This window comes from Callospermophilus lateralis, chromosome 7 (genome assembly GCF_048772815.1).
Source record: "Callospermophilus lateralis isolate mCalLat2 chromosome 7, mCalLat2.hap1, whole genome shotgun sequence".
Taxonomy (NCBI): Eukaryota; Metazoa; Chordata; class Mammalia; order Rodentia; family Sciuridae; genus Callospermophilus; species Callospermophilus lateralis.
This window is the reverse complement of record NC_135311.1, coordinates 62858886-62877659: the sequence shown is the minus strand read 5'-3', so window position 1 is coordinate 62877659 and position 18774 is coordinate 62858886. Positions and strand designations below refer to the sequence as shown.

General features: G+C 34.4%; 1 protein-coding gene across 1 annotated transcript in view; it reads right to left on the bottom strand.

The window, feature by feature from the left end:
• Window positions 1–18510, bottom strand: part of Ccdc18 (coiled-coil domain containing 18) — a 98001-nt gene extending 79491 nt beyond the window's left edge. The window contains exons 1-9 of the mRNA XM_076861889.1: window positions 18366–18510; window positions 17404–17575; window positions 15831–16082; window positions 14257–14431; window positions 11254–11409; window positions 7732–7838; window positions 5606–5734; window positions 4530–4626; window positions 166–287 (exon numbers count right to left, since the gene is read on the bottom strand). Of these exons, the coding sequence (XP_076718004.1) occupies window positions 166–287; window positions 4530–4626; window positions 5606–5734; window positions 7732–7838; window positions 11254–11409; window positions 14257–14431; window positions 15831–15964 (920 nt within the window). The 5' untranslated portion in view covers window positions 15965–16082; window positions 17404–17575; window positions 18366–18510. The remainder of the gene's footprint in view (window positions 1–165; window positions 288–4529; window positions 4627–5605; window positions 5735–7731; window positions 7839–11253; window positions 11410–14256; window positions 14432–15830; window positions 16083–17403; window positions 17576–18365) is intronic.
• Between the last annotated feature and the right edge of the window lie 264 nt (window positions 18511–18774).

Here is an 18774-nt window from a genome sequence, read left to right as displayed (position 1 = left end):
TTATTGCATTTAAAATTGTAACTTTATACCTAGAAAAGTGTTTCAGGCACAAAGCTTATCATTCTACATATCTAAGTTCATAATTATAATATGTAAAATCTTATTTTTAAATGTTTTAGTTTTTTACATCTCCACACAAAAATTCTTTTTTCTGCAATACTGTACCTTAATTTTTCCTTCAGAATTTCAAGTTCACTTTTATATAGACCACACTTTTCTTGTAGCCTTTTATTTTCTTTTTCACAGTTAACTAGATTTTTTTCTAATATTTCTTCTTCAGTTTGAACCTAAAACAATAAATTATTGTTAAGTACAAGTACTTATATGGTCATAAGTTTAGGTGTTTCAAATTAAAAATGTAGGTAGTATTTCACAAGCAGGAGAGTAGAAAGTGATTTCATGTTTTAAGTCCCCAGACTTACAGTGAAAAGAAGCAAAGTGAAGTTCCTGGGAGTAATGAAAGACAAGAAGGAGGATGCTACTACCTGTCCAGAACTACTTACAGATGGGCAATTGCACTGTCACTTAAAAGCATAAATGTTCTGGCCTCATTTGTACAAAGCAAGCAACTCAAGTAGGAATGTTGTTCCCAAATTACTAAAGGCTAATTTCAGTGCAAATATTTCAGAAGTACTTTTTGAAAGGTTAGTCACAAAATACTCCCACTGAAATAACAGTCTGAAATGTAAAACATAAAATTCAAGCACCCAGGTTGGAGCAAGAGCAGTGAAGGACTGGAATATCTGCCCTACTTCCTTTGTTACCCTTGGTTATATTCACCCAAGTATAGGGGTTTTACTCAGCAGAGTTAAAAATTGATGATCTTAAGGAAAGCATAAAAAGATGGGGCTGGGTTGTAGCTCAGGGGTAGAGCACTTGCCTCACATATGTGAGACCCTAGGCTCAATCCCCAGCACCACATAAAAATAAATGAGCAAATAAAATAAAGATTTAAAAAAAAAATAAAGTATAAAAAGAAGTTTTCCTCTCTCTCCCTGAGGATATTCGTTAAGATATTCCCCTACAGATGTTATTAAGAATCCATCTAAGATATTCCATCCCCACAAGGACCTTCTCCCAGGCTTTCATAACAGTGAATTAATTCATACTTAAGATTTCAGTATCTAATGAGATCTTAATAATTTTTTATACTGCTAAATGGTGTTTACACTTTTATTACAAAAGAATGACAAATTGGGGCTGGGGATGTGGCTCAAGCGGTAGCGCGCTCGCCTGGCATGCGTGCAGCCAGGGTTCGATCCTCAACACCACATACAAACAAAGATGTTGTGTCCGCCGAAAACTAAAAAAAATAAATAAATATTAAAAATTCTCTCTCTCTCTCTCTCCCTCCCTCTCTCACTCTCTCTTTAAAAAAAAAAAAAAAAAAAGAATGACAAATGAAATCTTCCTCCATATTAGTACATGATATGGTCAATAACTTCCCCTTTAAACTTTTTTATTCTTTAGATGCCATGGCAGTATTTTAATAGACCTTTTTTCTTTACTTCCTTTTATTAATAACTCATTTTTTACTGTGCTTTTTTCCTTTTTCTCTTTGAAACTTTATTTTTCCCTTGCTAAAACTGTGTTAAGCACTCACCCCAAGTCTCTTCAGGCTATACAAATCATTTTAAGCAACACCTTAACTCATGAGCCCAAAGGCATTTAACTCAATATTTTTAAATTTTCCTCCTTCCTTCCACCCAAAACTTTTTTTTTTCCTGTATTTTTATCACTTTTTTCCTCTAAGGAACAAAAATATCTTTATTTCATTAAAAATGGACTATATCATCTTTCATGTCCTTCAGACTCTTGTGCTGTTTTTCATTTCCCTGTGCTTCCAGAATTCTCAATTTCCCTCTGCCACACACTCCAATGACCCTTGCCTATGAAACCTACTAAGGTGTTCAGGGTATCCCTATTTCTAAAAACTCTTAATCAGCTTCTTTCTTTCTATCCTCTCCCCTCACCACCATTTATTGACTCTTTACCTTGTATAATGATATATCTTTAAAACTACCTCTACTACTTCCCTTCCCATTTTCCCGATTCTAAGATTGTGCCTTCTATATAGTCCTATCATACTTCATCCTTCTTGACAAATTTGCAACATCTGGCACTGAAGATGTTCATTAAAAACACTCTATTGCATTGGATTTTCTTATTAGACTTTGATGATTTTTCTTTTTTTAATCACCTCTTCTCAATATATTTCAAAAGCTCTTCCACCTATTTTTATCCTCTTATCATATACAAAATTCCTCTGTCAATATCCAAGCCGTCTACCACTTAAATACTGTCAATTCTTTTTTGTAATATTTACTATTTATTTTTTTAGTTATAGTTGGACACAATACCTTTATTTTATTTGCTTTTATGTGGTGCTGAGGATTGAACCCAGGGCCTTGCACGAGCTAGGCGAATGCTCTACCTCTGAGCCACAACCCCAGCCCAAATACTGTCAATTCTTCTTTTTTTTTTTTTAATCTTTATTGTTTAGTTGGATGTGGACACAATACCTTTATTTTATTTATTTATTTATATGTGGTGCTGAGGATCGAACTCAGCGCCTCACATGTGCTAGGCAACCACCCTACTGCTGGGCCACAATCCCAGTCCCTAAATATTGTCGATTCTTAAAATGCAGTTCTAGTCCAGATTTCAATGTCTAAGACAAGACTGGGAGACACAAATATCTACTTCTAGATATTCTATAGACATTCCAAAATAGAATTCACCTTTTCCCCCAAATTATGTATTTTTATTCATGATGCACTCAAACTAGCAACCTAATAATAGTATACTTTTCTCTCTTTCTGTCTGCTCCTAATATATTCAAGTGGTTATTAGATGCCACTGATTAACAGCTCTCATATCTCTCTATACATATCCATCATCTTCAGTAACTCTTGCCTGGTCTCTCAGAGTGTCCTTGACTTGCATCCATCTCTCCAATACAATTCACAGTGATATCAGAATGAGCACCCTGAAATATGTGTTTGATCATTTCCTCGGCTTAAAACTATTTAATGATATGCCATCATCTTTGAAATATTCTAGCAGCTCACGTATCTCCTCCATGAAGCCTCTTCTGAGCCCACCACTTTGTTAAATCTCCCTTTATGTCACCAACCATACCAATTTATTATATTTTCTAAAATACTAAACTTATTTGTCTATATACCTGCAAATCTTACTAGACTGTGACTCCTAGGGAGGCATTATGTGTTACGTATAACTGAACCTCCCAGAGACTAGTATAGAATCTGGGATGTAAAAGGAACTCGATAATTATTTAATAAGTGAACACACTATGGTTATCCGTACTCTGAATCTTCTTACTCTACCTTTCTTAAAGATTTTTTTCTCTGCTCTCTTTAACAGAATCACTGAGGGGCTGGGGATGTGGCTCAAGCGGTAGCGCCTCGCCTGGCATGTGTGCGGCCCGGATTCAATCCTCAGCACCACATACAAACAAAGATGTTGTGTCCGTCAAAAACTAAAAAATAAATATTAAAAAAATAAAAAATAAAATTTCCAGAATCATTGAATTCTCTTTAATTATTATCCCAAGATGGAAGTATCCCATATTGGTATCTCTTTACTAGACCTGTTCTGAGCTCAATATCTGAATATCCAACTCATGACCTTTCTCCATACAGGATTTATTAGTCTTTTTTTTTTTGTAACAGGGGCACTTGAACTTGAACTCAGGAGCACTTGAACAATGAGCCACATCCCCAGCCCTATTTTGTATTTTATTTAGAGACAAGGTCTCACTGAGTTGCTAAGAGCTTCACTTTTGCTGAGGCTGGCTTTGAACTCACAATCCTCCTTCCTCAGCTTCCTGAAGCACTGTGATTACAGGTAGTGCGCCACCAGGCCTGGCTATCATGAAGTCTTATTTAATAAGATATTAAATAAATGTAAAGAAGTCATTATATTCCTATATGGGATCAGTTTAAGCAACCATGCATCAGGGAAAGTGGGCTCCTCTTGGGCTGGTAGGTCAAGGAGACCAGTTGAAGGCTACATAATCTACTTGGTCTTCATTTTCAGGAGGTGAGGAGAATGAATCTCCTGCTTCTACCTCTCTAGCTCCAACCTCAACTCATACCATACTTCTCTGTATTGTGTCACTACTCTAATCTTCTTGGATTAAAAAAAAAAAGTTTATTCTGACAATAAATGTATTTAATAGTATCCTTAATTAATATTTTTAAAAAATCTTTCTTTCATTGGACACAGTCATATATACCTGAAAACAGTTACTTGGGAGGCTGAGGTAGGAAGATCACAGGTTCAAGATAGCCCAGCAACACCCCCATTTAAAAAAATAAAAGAAAGAAATTATATGAAAAATATATAAATTTTGAAAATTCTTTATTTAAATGATTTTACTATGAATAAAATCATAAAAAGTATTCTCCTTTAACCATAAATAAACATATTCTGCTTGTAACTATCTTCATTTTCAGAATATGAGCATAGTACAAAAAACTGAATTTGTACAACTGCCTTTTTACCTTTTCCAATTTTTCAGCCACTTTTTCCTTGTATTGTTGGAAAGCTTTACTTAGCTCCTCGGCATTATATAGTGCTTCATTTCTTTGTCGTTCAGCTCTAAAATTTAAAAAGAGATAATAAATACAAGTGAAGAATGCTCTATATTTGAATAGTTAGGTTCCAAAGTAATTTTTTTTAATATCTTTTCCCTTAGTTGTTGATAGATCTTTATTTTATTTATTTATACACGGTACTGAGAATCGAACTCAGTGCTTCACACACACAAGGCAAGTGCGCTACCGCTGAGCCAGCATCCCAGCCCCAAAGTAATTTTTATTTAATTACAAGTAATAATTAGAAGTTTCTTTAATAGTAAAACAGATTATTAGGCTTAACCTGTAAAATGAAGAATGAAGACTATACTATGATCATTTTCATACCCTATCAACATAAAAAATAAAGTATAACACAAAACAAACTCTAAAATATACATAAATTCCTGTATATTGGCAATATTTCCTCCTAAGCTGGAAAAGACAGATTAGAGAAGTAGTCTGTTAGATGGTAAATTTTCAATGGTTAGGTATTACAGAACTACTACACTGTTTAAAATATTAAAAGTACCAAATAAATTCTGTGACTTGTTCAAATAAATTTCTAAAAGGTATTTTAATAAACAGTAACCTCCACTGTTATAAGATATAAAACTCTAAACAAAAACAACAAAAATAAAATCCAACTATCACCAAGCACTGCTTAAGCCTCACCTTGCTATTTCATCTCTAAGTTAACCATCACCTTTCCTCATATTTCTCAAATTTAACTGAGAATAGGAGCTGGAACTTGATCTATAACCCCCATACCTAAAACATTTTTTATATTTAAACCTACTCACATCACATTCTTTCTAGTGTAAATAAATGCACGACCTTCCTCTCATCCAAGATGAATTACTCAATCTATACTCTTTAATCTTTACTCTTCCCACAAAGGAACTTCCCTCTACTCTCTAATTTTCAGTCCTTTCTCTATTGGCTTTTTTTCCCCCATATATAAACAAATTCATGTGAAAGTACCTCACTTTCTGAACACTTACCTTTTTCCTTGTTTACTTTGTTCAAGTAAGTCTACCTTCAACTTTATACATTCCTCTTTGGACTCTTGCAAACTGTGTTCCTTTTCAATCACCATTTTCTGGCTCTGCTCTAATTTATCTTCTGCCTCTCTACAAAATAAATTTAATTTAATTTTTGTGTGTGTGTGTGTGTGTGTGTGTGTGCGTGTGGTGCCGGGGATCAAACCCAGGGTCTCATGCATGTTTGACAGGCACTCTACTGCTAAGCTGTATCCCCAGTACCATTAAAAAGACTTAAAGTAATTAAAACAGATATGTAAGAATAATGCAACATTAGGAGTTCTATTATTTAAGTCAGAGAGTTAAGAGAAACAAATATGTGAGATAAAGAAAAAGGCATATTCATAACTTGTTAACTAAGAGTTTTATAAGGAACAAAAGAAGGCTTCCATCAAATGAGAAATATATCTGAAGTAAAAGTTCACATTTCATGGTCATATACTAGAAACCATTAGTACATAGCTCAGAAATAAGGATGACCAAAGGGTGGGGGTGGGGAGGGAGGGGGGCAGTGCTAGAAAGTGATATCGGCCAAATGTTATTGTTATATTGCGCATGTATGAATATGTAACAAATCTCATCATTATATACAACTATAATACACCAATAAAAAAATGTGGGAGAAAAAGAAAGGATGGTTATTATCACCTCCACATCCAACAATGTTTCTGACAGTGCTATCTAATACAAAATATAAAAGTGAAAAAGTAAGAAGTACAAATAGCGAGGGGAAAAAACAAAAATTTCCTTTATTTCCTGATAATATCATTAACTATCTAGAAAACTAAGGAGAATCAGAATGAAAAACTGTTATAACAACAGTATGTGAAATAGTCCAATTACAAAATAATTACATTATGCAAAAATCAAGCCAGGTGTGGTTAGCATTTGCCTTTAATCCCAGCTACTCAGGAGACTGAGGTAGGAGGACCACTTGGACCTAGGAGTTTGGGACTACCCTTGATAATATACCAAGAGCCTATATCTTTCTTTTTTTTTTTAATATTTATTTTTTAGTTGTAGTTAGACACTATATCTTTATTTTACTTTTATGTGGTGCTGAGGATTGAACCCAGGGCCTCACACATGCTAGTAGAACTCTCTACCACTAAGCCAGGACCCCAGCCCCAAGAGCCTATTTCTTTAAAAAAAAAAAAAAATTCAGTAACCTTCCCAAACACTAACAATGAATGAAATGGGAACAAATTCACAATAAACAACATTATAGGAGCTGGGGTTGTGGCTCAGCGATAGGGTGCTCGCCTAGTGCGTGTGAGGCCCTAGGTTTGATTCTTAGTACCACATAAAAATAATAAATAAAGGTATTGTGTCCAATTACAACTAAAAAATAAATATTTTTAAAAAATTATAAAATAGCAAAGAATTATTTTAAATGTGTTGAAGTTAAATTTTATATATATAAAAATATAAATTATATATATCTACAAAATATATAAAATTTTATATATCAAAGAAAATTACAAAACTGATGAACTTGAAAAACAACTTTAGTATAAATCAGAATCATCTGCAGCACTTGTTAAAACACAAGATTTGGTGGCCCTACCTCCCATGATTTGTGGTTCACTAAACCTGAGATAGGACCTGAGAATTTATTTCTAACATGTTCCCACATGATGCTAATACTGCTAATCCCAGAACTACACTCTGAGAATCAAATAGCATAATATACTAGTGAGTATACATGTATTTTCCATTTATCCAAGATAGAAAAACAAATGATAAAGTACCTGATTTCTTATATTTTATTTCTTGCACTTTATTGAAGGACTGAGTATGTATTACTATACAATGAGAAATGAACTAATTCATATTTAATAAAAGCATGTAAATAAACCCCTCAATTTACATTTACTATTTTTTAGTCCCTATATACTACATGTAATCTGCAGTGAAGATGAGTTATGATTGACTACAATTAGGTTCAATAAGTTCTAAGATACCTGCACACTACCTGGGACATTTATTATAAATTTATTGGAGGTGTGGGGAGGGACAAGATTTAATAGGATATAACAAAGAAGTGGGAAATGAAAAATCTTAAAGTTATAAAAAGGTATACTTACCTCAAAACTTTATCTTGAGCTTTAACTTCTGCTTCTAAATTTATAATCTGTTCCTCTAATATTGGGATATTGGCTGCCTGTTGCTGAGCAGACTCAAGCACTGAAATCTAAGACAGAAAACAACTTTTAGAGCACTTTCTCTTATAAAATAAATTAATCTATTTGGTCCTTAGTCTTTTCCCTGTCAGATGAGGGGGTTCAACAGAACTCTTCAGTCACTGGTCAAATGTAATGCTATCTATTCCTTTAATCAACATTTAGATGGGCATGTCATTATTACACAACAGTCTCAGCATGTGAGGTCTTGCCATTACCCTTAATATCCTCAATATCCCAATAACTGATTAGTATCTGTAGGCAAGTGGGGAGAAGACTATCTACTGACATCATCTAGAAACAATTTCATATAAATTAGAATATTAAATATAAAACATCAAACCATAAAAAACTGAGTTTCTATGATTTGAAAATTGATTTTAGGGCTGGGATTGTGGCTCAGCAGTAGAGCACTCACCTAGCATGTGCCAGGCTCCGGGTTCAATCCTCAGCACCACATAAAAATAAATAAAGATATCGTGTCTAACTACAACTAAAAAATAAATATTTTTTAAAAAATTAATTTTAAGTAGGCTCAGTAATCATTGTAATCTCAGTGATTCAAGGGGCTAAGGCCAGCCTGGGCAATTTAGTAAGACCACATCTCAATATAAAAAATAAAAGGCCTCGGTATGTAGCTCCGTGATAAAGTGTCCCTGGGTTCAATCTCCAGTACCAAAAGAAAAAAATAAAAATATAAAACAGATATGGATATAAATCAGTAATAGAGAGGTTCTGAGTTCAATCCCTAATACCGAAAAACACGCACACACAGAGAGCAAACAAACCAAAAAACATGTGAACTGACCTGGAAAAGACAACTTCTCTAAACTATTTTTGAGTCCCTATGTACTACATGTAATCTAAAACACAATTTAAAAAATATTGAGATTATCTATCTTACCACTTAAAACTGTTGTGTTTAAGTCCTTTTAAAGAAAAGGTTAAAGTCTTATTAGTTCAGTGGTTAATAAACTCTTTTTTTATTTAGCTGGACAAGGTAATACACACCTAGGACTCTAGGGGATGAGTGAGGCAGGAGGGTTTTACAAGTTCGAGGTCAGCCTTAGCAACTTAGCAAGACTGTCTCAAGATAAAAAATAAAAAGGGCTGGGGATATAGTTCAGTGACAAGAGTATCCCTTGGTTAAATGCCCAGTTTGTAAAACAAACAAAACCATCTATACCTCTTTTGAGTTTAAGTAAGCATTTACAAGTTTAAAGAGATTATAGTTGAAGAAAATTAAAAACATTTTTAATAAACAGAAACGGTGAACAGACAGATCACAGAAATCTAAATGGGCAAACAAATATACTGAAAAGATAAGCCTCATAAGAAATCAGGAAAAATGGTCTTTTTACCTCAAGGGGACAAAAACAAAATGTAGAATGCAGGAAATGACTAAAAAACACTTGTTCCCTATAATTTGGTCATTCTGCCTCTGGGAATCTATCCCAGAAACAATCCCAAATACCAATGAAGTTTTATGCTCATTACTACACTATTTTCGCTCTAAGCTGGGAAAAGAACAACAACATTTTGTCATTTAAAAAAAAATTTTTTAGACACCGATGGGTCTTTATTTTGTTCATTTATTCATATGTGGTGCTGAAAATCGAGCCCAGTGGCCCCCCACACATGCTAGGCAAGCGCTCTACCACTGAGCTACAGCCCCAGCTCCTTGTCATTTGTCTTTATATTTAAGTAGAAAAGAAAAATACTTTCCCCTAACTCCACTACTTAAAACTATATAGACTACAAAAAGGATTAGACAAATAGACCATAAAAGTAAATAATGAAAGCCCCATTCTGACCTTTCAGTTCCTCTTGAAGTTACCAATAGACTTTCTAACCTTACATATTTCACATGTATAACTATATACATACAAACATATATTTATGCACTTTTTATAAAAAGCAAAACTGGGAACTTTGTATATATGTTTTGCTCTGTAGTGTTTTTCTATCATTAAATATATGAAGTAATAGATTTTTTTTTTTTTTGAAGAGTTGGGTATGAAACCCAACAATCTCATATATTCAAGGCCAGTGTTCTAACATTAAGCTACTTCCACAGCCTGGTTATATTTTTGAGTGCTGATATTACCCTAAGTGTCTTTACATATGTTATAGCATTTGAACCTCCTAACGTTCTGTGTAATTCAAATAACTTTGCCTCTTAGTACTGATATATTTATCTCATTATTTTTAAAAAGACTTTTGTTGCAACCCATTTTATAGGCATAACATAATTTACCATATTTCTAATTTTAGACATCTTGAGTTCTTCAATTTATTAATTATTATTAATTTTTGGAAGCAGGGATTGAAACCAGAGGCACTTAGCCACTGAGCTACATCCCCTTTTTATTTTGATACAGAGCTTGCTAAGTTGTTTAGGGTCTCACTAAATTGCTGAGGCTAGCTTTGAACTTATGATCCTACTGCCTCAGCCTCCCAAGACACTGGGATTACAAGCATGCACCACTGAGCTCAGTCAACTTCTATTTTTTTATAACATCAACCATACAATAAAAATAGGAACCACTTAAATAGGAAAATCATCAACTAAGTTATGGAATAATCACACAATAAAACATAATGCTACCATAAAAATGATCAGTGAAAAAGCTAAGTAAATCCATCAGAAGATGTTCAGATTGGGCTAGGGAAATAGCTCAGTGGTAAAGAGCTTGACTTCTTACTAACATACGTGAGGCCCTGGGTTCATTCCCAGTACCATCAAAAAAAAAAAAAAAAGAAGAAAACATGAACTCTGACTATACATGAAATAAAAACCATAGGACAACCCAAAACTATTCAATAAGGGTCTGGATTCAACTATGTAATCAACCAGTAGGGTAATTTCTAGATGGTAGAAACTTTTGAGTGATCTTTCTTCTTCCTTTCTTCTACTCCTTAAGGTTTCAACAATGACAGTGTATTCTCTTTAAAAAGGAAGATAAATAAACTATATTTGTCTTGTATATAAGAAATACAACACTCTGGTAATTCTAAGAATTGATTTCTCTAAATGTAAAAACTATAAATTTCCCTAAATCATTTTAAGATATAATTTTTTTTTATTTGCAGAGGGATTATTGGGGTTGAACGTAGGAGTCCTCTACAAATGAGCTACATCCCCAGCACTCTTTATTTTGCTCAATAAGTTGCTTATGGCTTCACTAAGTTACTGAGGATGGTCTCAAATTTGTGAACCTCCTGACTCAGCTTTCCAAGATGCTGGGATTACAGGCATGCACCATCGCACCCAGCTAAAATCAATTTCTTAACATATCAGTAGTATCATAATAAAAATTGCTACATATTAAGGCAATAAAAAGAATATTTTTCAAATATTTTTCAAATAGATGAAAATGATTTCATCTATTTCCTGTTGGCATGTTGATCATTTCAAATACATACTTTTGCTTTTGACTGTGTTAATTCAAAGTGGATTGATTCTATTTTAGTCATTAAAGAATGATTCTGTGTGACCAAACAAGCATTTTGTTGCCTAAGTTTATTAAGTTTCTCTCGAAGACTTTTAATTTCTTGATCCACAGGAGATGAAAAAGACATCTGAAAAATAAAAAAGAGCAATCTATTTTTAATTAGTTAAGGACCACATAAAATGAAAAATGATACATAATTATCAAAATTAAAAGCTAAAAAAATAGATAAAATATCTATTGACTACTGATGAAAATACTTGAGACATCATTACTCTCTCTTCTACTGCTTGTAGAAGCATGCATTAAATATAACTTGGGAAACAGTGGATATTTTGTTAAACTGACTGGTATTATCCAATAAAATTGAATATACTAAAATCAACAATCTCTCTCCTGAGTATAAATCTGATAGAAACATTTGCACTTTTGCACCTGAGGATATACAAATACAAATATTCAGAACTACATTGTCCATAAGAGTAAATGAAAAGAACCCAAATGTCGACCAACAAAGAGAAATAAAAGATTGAAATATTTTTTGTTCTGTGTATTTATTTTTAAAAATTATAGTTGTAGATGGATAGCATGCCTTTATTTTATTTGTTGATTTTTTTTTTTTTTTTTTTTTTTTGGTACCGAGGATTGAACTCAGGAGCACTCCACCACTGAGCCATATCCCCAGCCCCATTTTGTATTTTTATTTAGAGACAGGGTCTCACTTAGTTGCTTAGTGCCTTCCTAAATTGCAGAGGCGGCTTTGAAATCATGATCCTCTTGTCTCAGCCTCCACAGCTGCTGGGAATACAGGTGTGAGCCACTGAACCCACCCTTATTTGTTGATTTTTATGTGGTGCTAAGGCTTGAATCCAGTGCCTCACATGAGCCAGGCAAGCACTCTGCCACTGAGCTACAGCCCCAGCCCTTATTATGTGTATTTTAAATATATTCTTCTTAACAAACATTTTAATTTTCATGGGGGTTGTGATTTTTCAAAACAAGATTTATATTATTTTTTTTGGCAAGGGGACACTGGGGATTGAACCCAGAAATGCTTTACCACTGAGCTACATCCCCAGCCCTTTTTATTTTGTATTTTGATACACAGTCTCACTACACTGCTTAAGGCTTGACAAATTACTAAGACTGGTCTTGAACATGCAATCTTCCTGCCTCAGTCTCCTAAACCATTGGATTTATAGATGTTGCCACCTCACCTCATTAGTTTTGGTTTCTTCCTTTTTTTTTTTTTCCCGAGTAATATATTTAGGTAATTCAAAATCAAAACTACAATAGAAAAAGCATACACAGAAGGGGCTGGGGTTATAGCTCAGTGGTAAAGTGCTTGCCTCTCACAGGTGAGGCACTGGGTTTGAACCTCAGCACCACATAAAAATAAATAAAGATATTATGTCCATCTTTTAAAAAATCTTAAAAAAAAACATACACAGAAGAGTCCAGCCAATCATTAGTAGATAGGTAACCATTTTCACAATTTTCTTATTTAGTACTCTAGTGATTCCACATGCATACACAAGTAATACAAATTACCCACCTACCTTGACTCTTTATGCAAAAATGAGGATATTTTATACTCTATTCTGCACCTTGCATTTTTTATTTGAACAATATATACTGGCAATCTCTCCATAATCAATACTTAGAGAAACTCAAACAATTTTCCCTTAAATAAAAGTTTCCATTGCATGAATGAACCATAGTTTATTCAATCACCTATCACTGGGCACTGAAATTATTTCTAATGACTCATTTTGACTCATTTTGTACTCACACAGATGTACCTATAGGATAGTTTTGCAGGTGAATATTGCCAAATGCCTCTCCATAAGGATTATATCATTTTGCATTCACACCAGCAATGTATATTCTCCAAATATCAAAACAAAAGACAGTGTCAAACATCTGGATGTTTAACAATATGATTAGTAACAACTACTACTTAAATTCAGTTTCATTTTGAATTTCTTTAACTGTAAGTGAAATGTAACACTCATCCATTTGCCTGAAGATCATTTGTATTTCCTTTTCCATTCATGTTTTTTGACCACTGGGTTACTATCTTTTTCTTTTCACTTTCAAGGAGCCTTATGTATACTATAGATTAACCCATTCTCTTTGATAGGTATTACTAAAAGCTTTTTCTTTCCAACTTGTGACCTATCTTTTGATTTTACTTATGGTAAAACATAATGTTTATATACATATAATATATACAATAAGAATTATCAGTAATTCGGAATCAGGATAGGGATCAAAGGTCCCAAAATTACATACTCTTTGTAGACATGGAATTGAATTTATTTTCTGAAATGTAGGCAAAAATAGTTTCATTATGCAGCATCCTTACAGAAAAATCTCTCAAAGAATGGTTTTTTGAAACAGAAAGAGCAAATTTTTATCAAAACATATGATATGTATATGCAACCTTGTCTATGTACATGAATTTTGGGAATGGGGACATGATAAATAGGAAGAAGAGAGGGCAGGTCAGTGAAAGGGTTGAGTAAGAAAAAGAGAGGAACAGATTTCCAGATCAGGAAAAGATTTCTAACATCATTGACAAACTTAGGCATAATGAAAGGAGAATAGTGCCATAGCACCACATAGTACCTGATTCAAGCTAAATTGTGAATATATGTTAGTTAATTAATAATTGATTATCTGTTATCTATTGGGCATAATACTAAAATCAAGGGAATTATAATTTACTTGAGAAAAGAAGACATTAAACTACAAAAAGGCAACAAATATAGAAGCTTATTAAAGCTTAAAAATAAAGTAATACACCAAGATAACTATGTTCTTGTTAGAACATTAAAAAAAAATTGCATTTTTAATTCTTGAACCCTATAGTAAAAAGAGTACAGAAAATTGAACAGGCATTTAAAAAAAACACATTTTAAGTATATAAGTCTAAAACTAAAACTACTTAAGTAGATAATCTAAAAACAATAACCTTATCTCTTGCACTTTTTTGAAATTCAGTATTACTACCAGACATTTTACAAAGTTTTTTATAAGATGAGTAGTTCGAAAGTCCTGGGTGGCTAGGCGGAACAAGATCTTCCAAAATGAGCCTTTCGGTCCTTGAGGGATTAGAGGTATAATCAGAATTTTCACTTGGACTAACACTAGAGACAAAAAGAGAAGTATATTTTAGTTCTTAGATAGTTTAAGTAGTCACTACAAATTCCTATAGAATAAATAAGGAAAGAAAAAGAAATAATCAGAAATGATGCTTAAAATTGTATCTATAGTTATAAATGGAAGGCAACATTCCAACTAAATTTTAAATAAACCATAATTAGGCCAAGTGGCACACCCTATAATCCCAGCCACTTGGGAGGCTGAGGCAGAAGGATTATGAATTTGAGGCCAGTCTCAGCAACTTAACAAGCCCTCAGAAACTTGGTAAGACCCTGTCTAAACTAAAAAATTTTATTCCCAAATAAACAAATAAATAAACCATAATTAACATTAAACTAGCAATCTATGTACTTCCTGAGCATCTATGCTAAGGTTACTTAGGATTCAAAAAAATGTCATAGCAATGAAAGATTAATATAAAGCTCCAAATATACACTGTATATACACTGTATCCTTTTTTTTTTTTGGCAGTTCTAGGGATTGACAAAGTCACTCCACTACCGAGCTACCTTTCTGGCATTTTTCATTTTTTTTGAGATAGTGTCTCACTATCACCCAAGCTGATCTCAAACTTGCAATCCTCCTGCCTTGGTCATGCACTACTGTGCCTCACCACTCACTATGCCTCACTATTTCATGCTTTTATTCCTAACCCATTACTGTTTTTTTAATATGTAAATTATTCTCTAATATCCTTTTTTTCTAAACTGTGAGTTATATTAAAACTCACAGTAGGGGCTGGGGATGTGGCTCAAGTGGTAGCACGCTTGTCTAGCATGCATACTTGAGGCCCTGGGTTTGATTCTCAGCACCACATAGAAACAAAAAATAAAGATATTGTATTCACCTAAAATCTAAAAAATAAATACCTAAAAAAAATGCATAGGAAATTATATCTTATTCCAGAGGCATATTAAAAACACAATATATAGGGCTGGGGCTGTAGCTCAGTGGTAGAGCACTTGCCTAGTATGCATGAGGCACTGGGTTTGATCCTTGGCACTACATAAAAATAAATAAATAAAAATAAATATGCTGTGTCCATCTACAACTAAAAAAACATTTTAAAAAAATAATAATAAGGGGTTGGGATCGTGGCTCAGTGGTAGAGCGCTCACCTAGCATGCGTGGGACCCTGGGTTCAATCCTCAGCACCACATAAAAATAAATGAATGGAAGAAAGGTATTGTGTCCAACTACAACTAAAAAAATAAGTATTTAAAAAAATAATAATAATTACATAAATAAAATAAAGATATACAAAAAACAGTTTTATCATTTTAAGAAATCTTTAAAAAACCCACAATACGTAATAATGGAACTAAACATTTTACATTCATAAATTAAAGTCACACTCTGAATTCTATATGTGATTTTACTTACCTGGATAATTCTTCCCCTAAATTCTGCAAACTCCATTCTGTTATCTTCAGTTCATGTCTTAAGGAAGCAACATTTGCAAGCAAACTTTCTTCTTCATTGTCTTTATTACAGTAGTCTGATGAACTAGATGCCATTTCTTAAAAAAAATAAAAATTCTTGTACCTTGCCTGAAAGATTCCGTGGTGTCAGTCAAAAGGTTCTCACAGTAATGGAATTTAATTCATTATTTTTCTATTTCGAATGTTGTGAAATCTTTCATGGTGATTTAAAACAAAACAAACACAATAATAATAAATTTCTTTGTACTGTAAAGTCATGAAAGATAATTCAATATAATCTGAGTGGACTGATTTTTTATTTTAAGCAGGGTCTAGTCATTACAGTCCCTCTTTTCTAAGCACATTGTCTTCTTTTTTTTTTAAATATGTATTTTTATTTGTTGATGGACCTTTATTTTACTTATTTGTTTACATGTGGTGCTGAGAATCGAACCCAGTACCTCACACACGCTAAGCAAGTGCTCCACCACTGAGCTACAATCCCAGCCCTTAAGTCTTCTTAATAAGTGCGTAAAATACATATTTTTGTTCCACATTAAGGATGAAGAAGGTATAATTCAGAGACAAATTAATTTGCTCATGGTCACATAAAGAGTGAAACCAAGATTTTAATCCAGGTCAGCAAGATCCAAAGACCTTTTAATTACGTTCAACTATTCTTTTCTACTTCTTTTTTTTTTTACTTGTAGATGGACGCAATATCTTTATTTTTTTAAATTTATTTTTATGTGGTGCTGAGGATCGAACCCAGGGCCTCAAGTACTCGAGGCAAACGCTCTACCACTGAGCTACAACCACAGCCCCTTTACTTCTCTATTATGTCAATTTCAATATGAGGTATTTGAATTTTCATAATCACTGATAAAATGTAATCAGTACAGTCTTTCATATTTTCCTAGAAGGCAATTAATTACCAGATAAAAGTTATCTCCTCCTCCCATTCACAATGGTTATAAAATTTAAACACATACACACAGTCGCATTGACAAGTCATAAACCACAGAGATCAAAATTACATCTGGAAGTTCAATTCATACAACTATTAAAGAAAAAGAAACTTATTTCTTCAACTGTTGAGTATTTCTAGGGTTGTGAAACGCTACTGAATTCCATCACACATAAAAAAATCATCATAAGACATTTTTATTATTGGAATTATAAAAAAAAAAACTAAAGATTTAGAATCCCTACTACTCCTATACATTTTACTGTATAATCTTACAATTCATTCCTGTTTCAGATTCCACTTACCTTCTTCATTATAGCACCTCTTTTATCACCCTTTTAAAAATTCTGACCACATCCTGAGGTCCAAAAGGCTAGAAGTCCTATGTATTATATTTAAGACTGTACATTACAGTCTTGAATGTACATATAAATGTACATATAAATGATGAATACTAAACTGCCTTTCCTTCCCCTCATCCCTCTAAAGTAATATGCTACATTTAATTCCACACTCAAAATCTCTCAGAGATAGGGTGAAAGGTTAAGGGGGGGAAAAAAACTCTCACCTTATTGGAAAAAGTTGGGGCAGGAAATTAAATATTCTCTGTAATCTTAGCAGACAAACTGTTTTTATCCTCCTTCCTTTTTGTTTCCACAAATGTTTCTGCTCAAACTTCCCCAACAAAATTCAATGATCAGGTTTCCATCCTGCTTTATCTAGTCAGCATCTCTAGTCCCCTGTAAAATTGTGGAGAAAAAGTAAAGAAAATTTGGACAAGTTCAAAAAAATGCTGTTTGATGCTGTATTTTTTATTTAAGTCAAGTTTTATGATCAAATCTGTGTATTTCCATATAAGAATTTTCTAACCTTTTTGAGGTGGTAATGATTACATTTGATGTTCAAACATTTTCATTTTTCTAGAGGATCATTTACTGTCAAATAAAGATTGTTCCTCACTTCAACTTAACAGTAGTTACAAAAAAAAAAGCTATCTTCATTGCCTGCACGTACATGGGAGGGTACATCATTGTACCTAGAAGCCCAGACGACGTCATCTTTTAGCCCTAATTAACTGTTTTATAGGTACACACGCATGCCCACCACAGGAAGGGGTATATTTTATACCCCGACCAGAGGAAAGGGAAGGGGGCGGGTAGTCGTCAATTCCAGGAAGGACCAAACTTCTGGGTCCCCGACACTGGCGGAAGCCTAGTCTCGAGCGCCTACTTTATACCCAGTGATTTTGATAAGATCTGGCTGCAGTCGGAAAAGATTTCCCATTTTGGGAAGAGGTCATCGTTTTCTTATAGTATTATCCTGTCAGGAAAACGCTCAACTTAACATCATTGATCCTACGTCCACTTGGAAGAAGAGGAGCAAAACTTGACAGCCTCGGATCTCTCGTCAAACCAAACACAATCCTGCACAGCGGCATGCTCAGCAAGAGCGAGGACCCAGGCCTAGCGCGTCCAAGGTGCCCCGAGGGAAACAAAACTGGTTTCCACCCGCCAAGGGGCATTCGCTCACCACCCAAGTCGCAGCTGGGGACAGGCCCACCGCAGGGCCGCGCGACACGTCTGCGCTCGGAGGCCTCGGACCCTCTCCCGGGCCACGGCGTGGAAGCCTCAAACACACCAAAAGGAGAACGAGCGAACCCAAGCGAGTTCGAAGAGCCGCGGGAACCGTTGGGACGCGCCTCCTCGGCCGCAGCCCCGCCCCCCGCGCTGATTCCGCGAGCGTAACGTCGCGGTCGCAGGGCCTGCCGGGGATCGTGGTCAGCTAGAGCCGTGGAGCCCGCTCCCCGTGCTTTTCCGGGACTACATTTCCCACAATTATAGCCAAGACGCCCATTGGTGTGGGGAAGCCAGGAGAACCTGCGGCGGTTTGAGTATGAGGCTGACGGCCCTGACGCTGGGCGTGAGGAGGCTGAGACTGG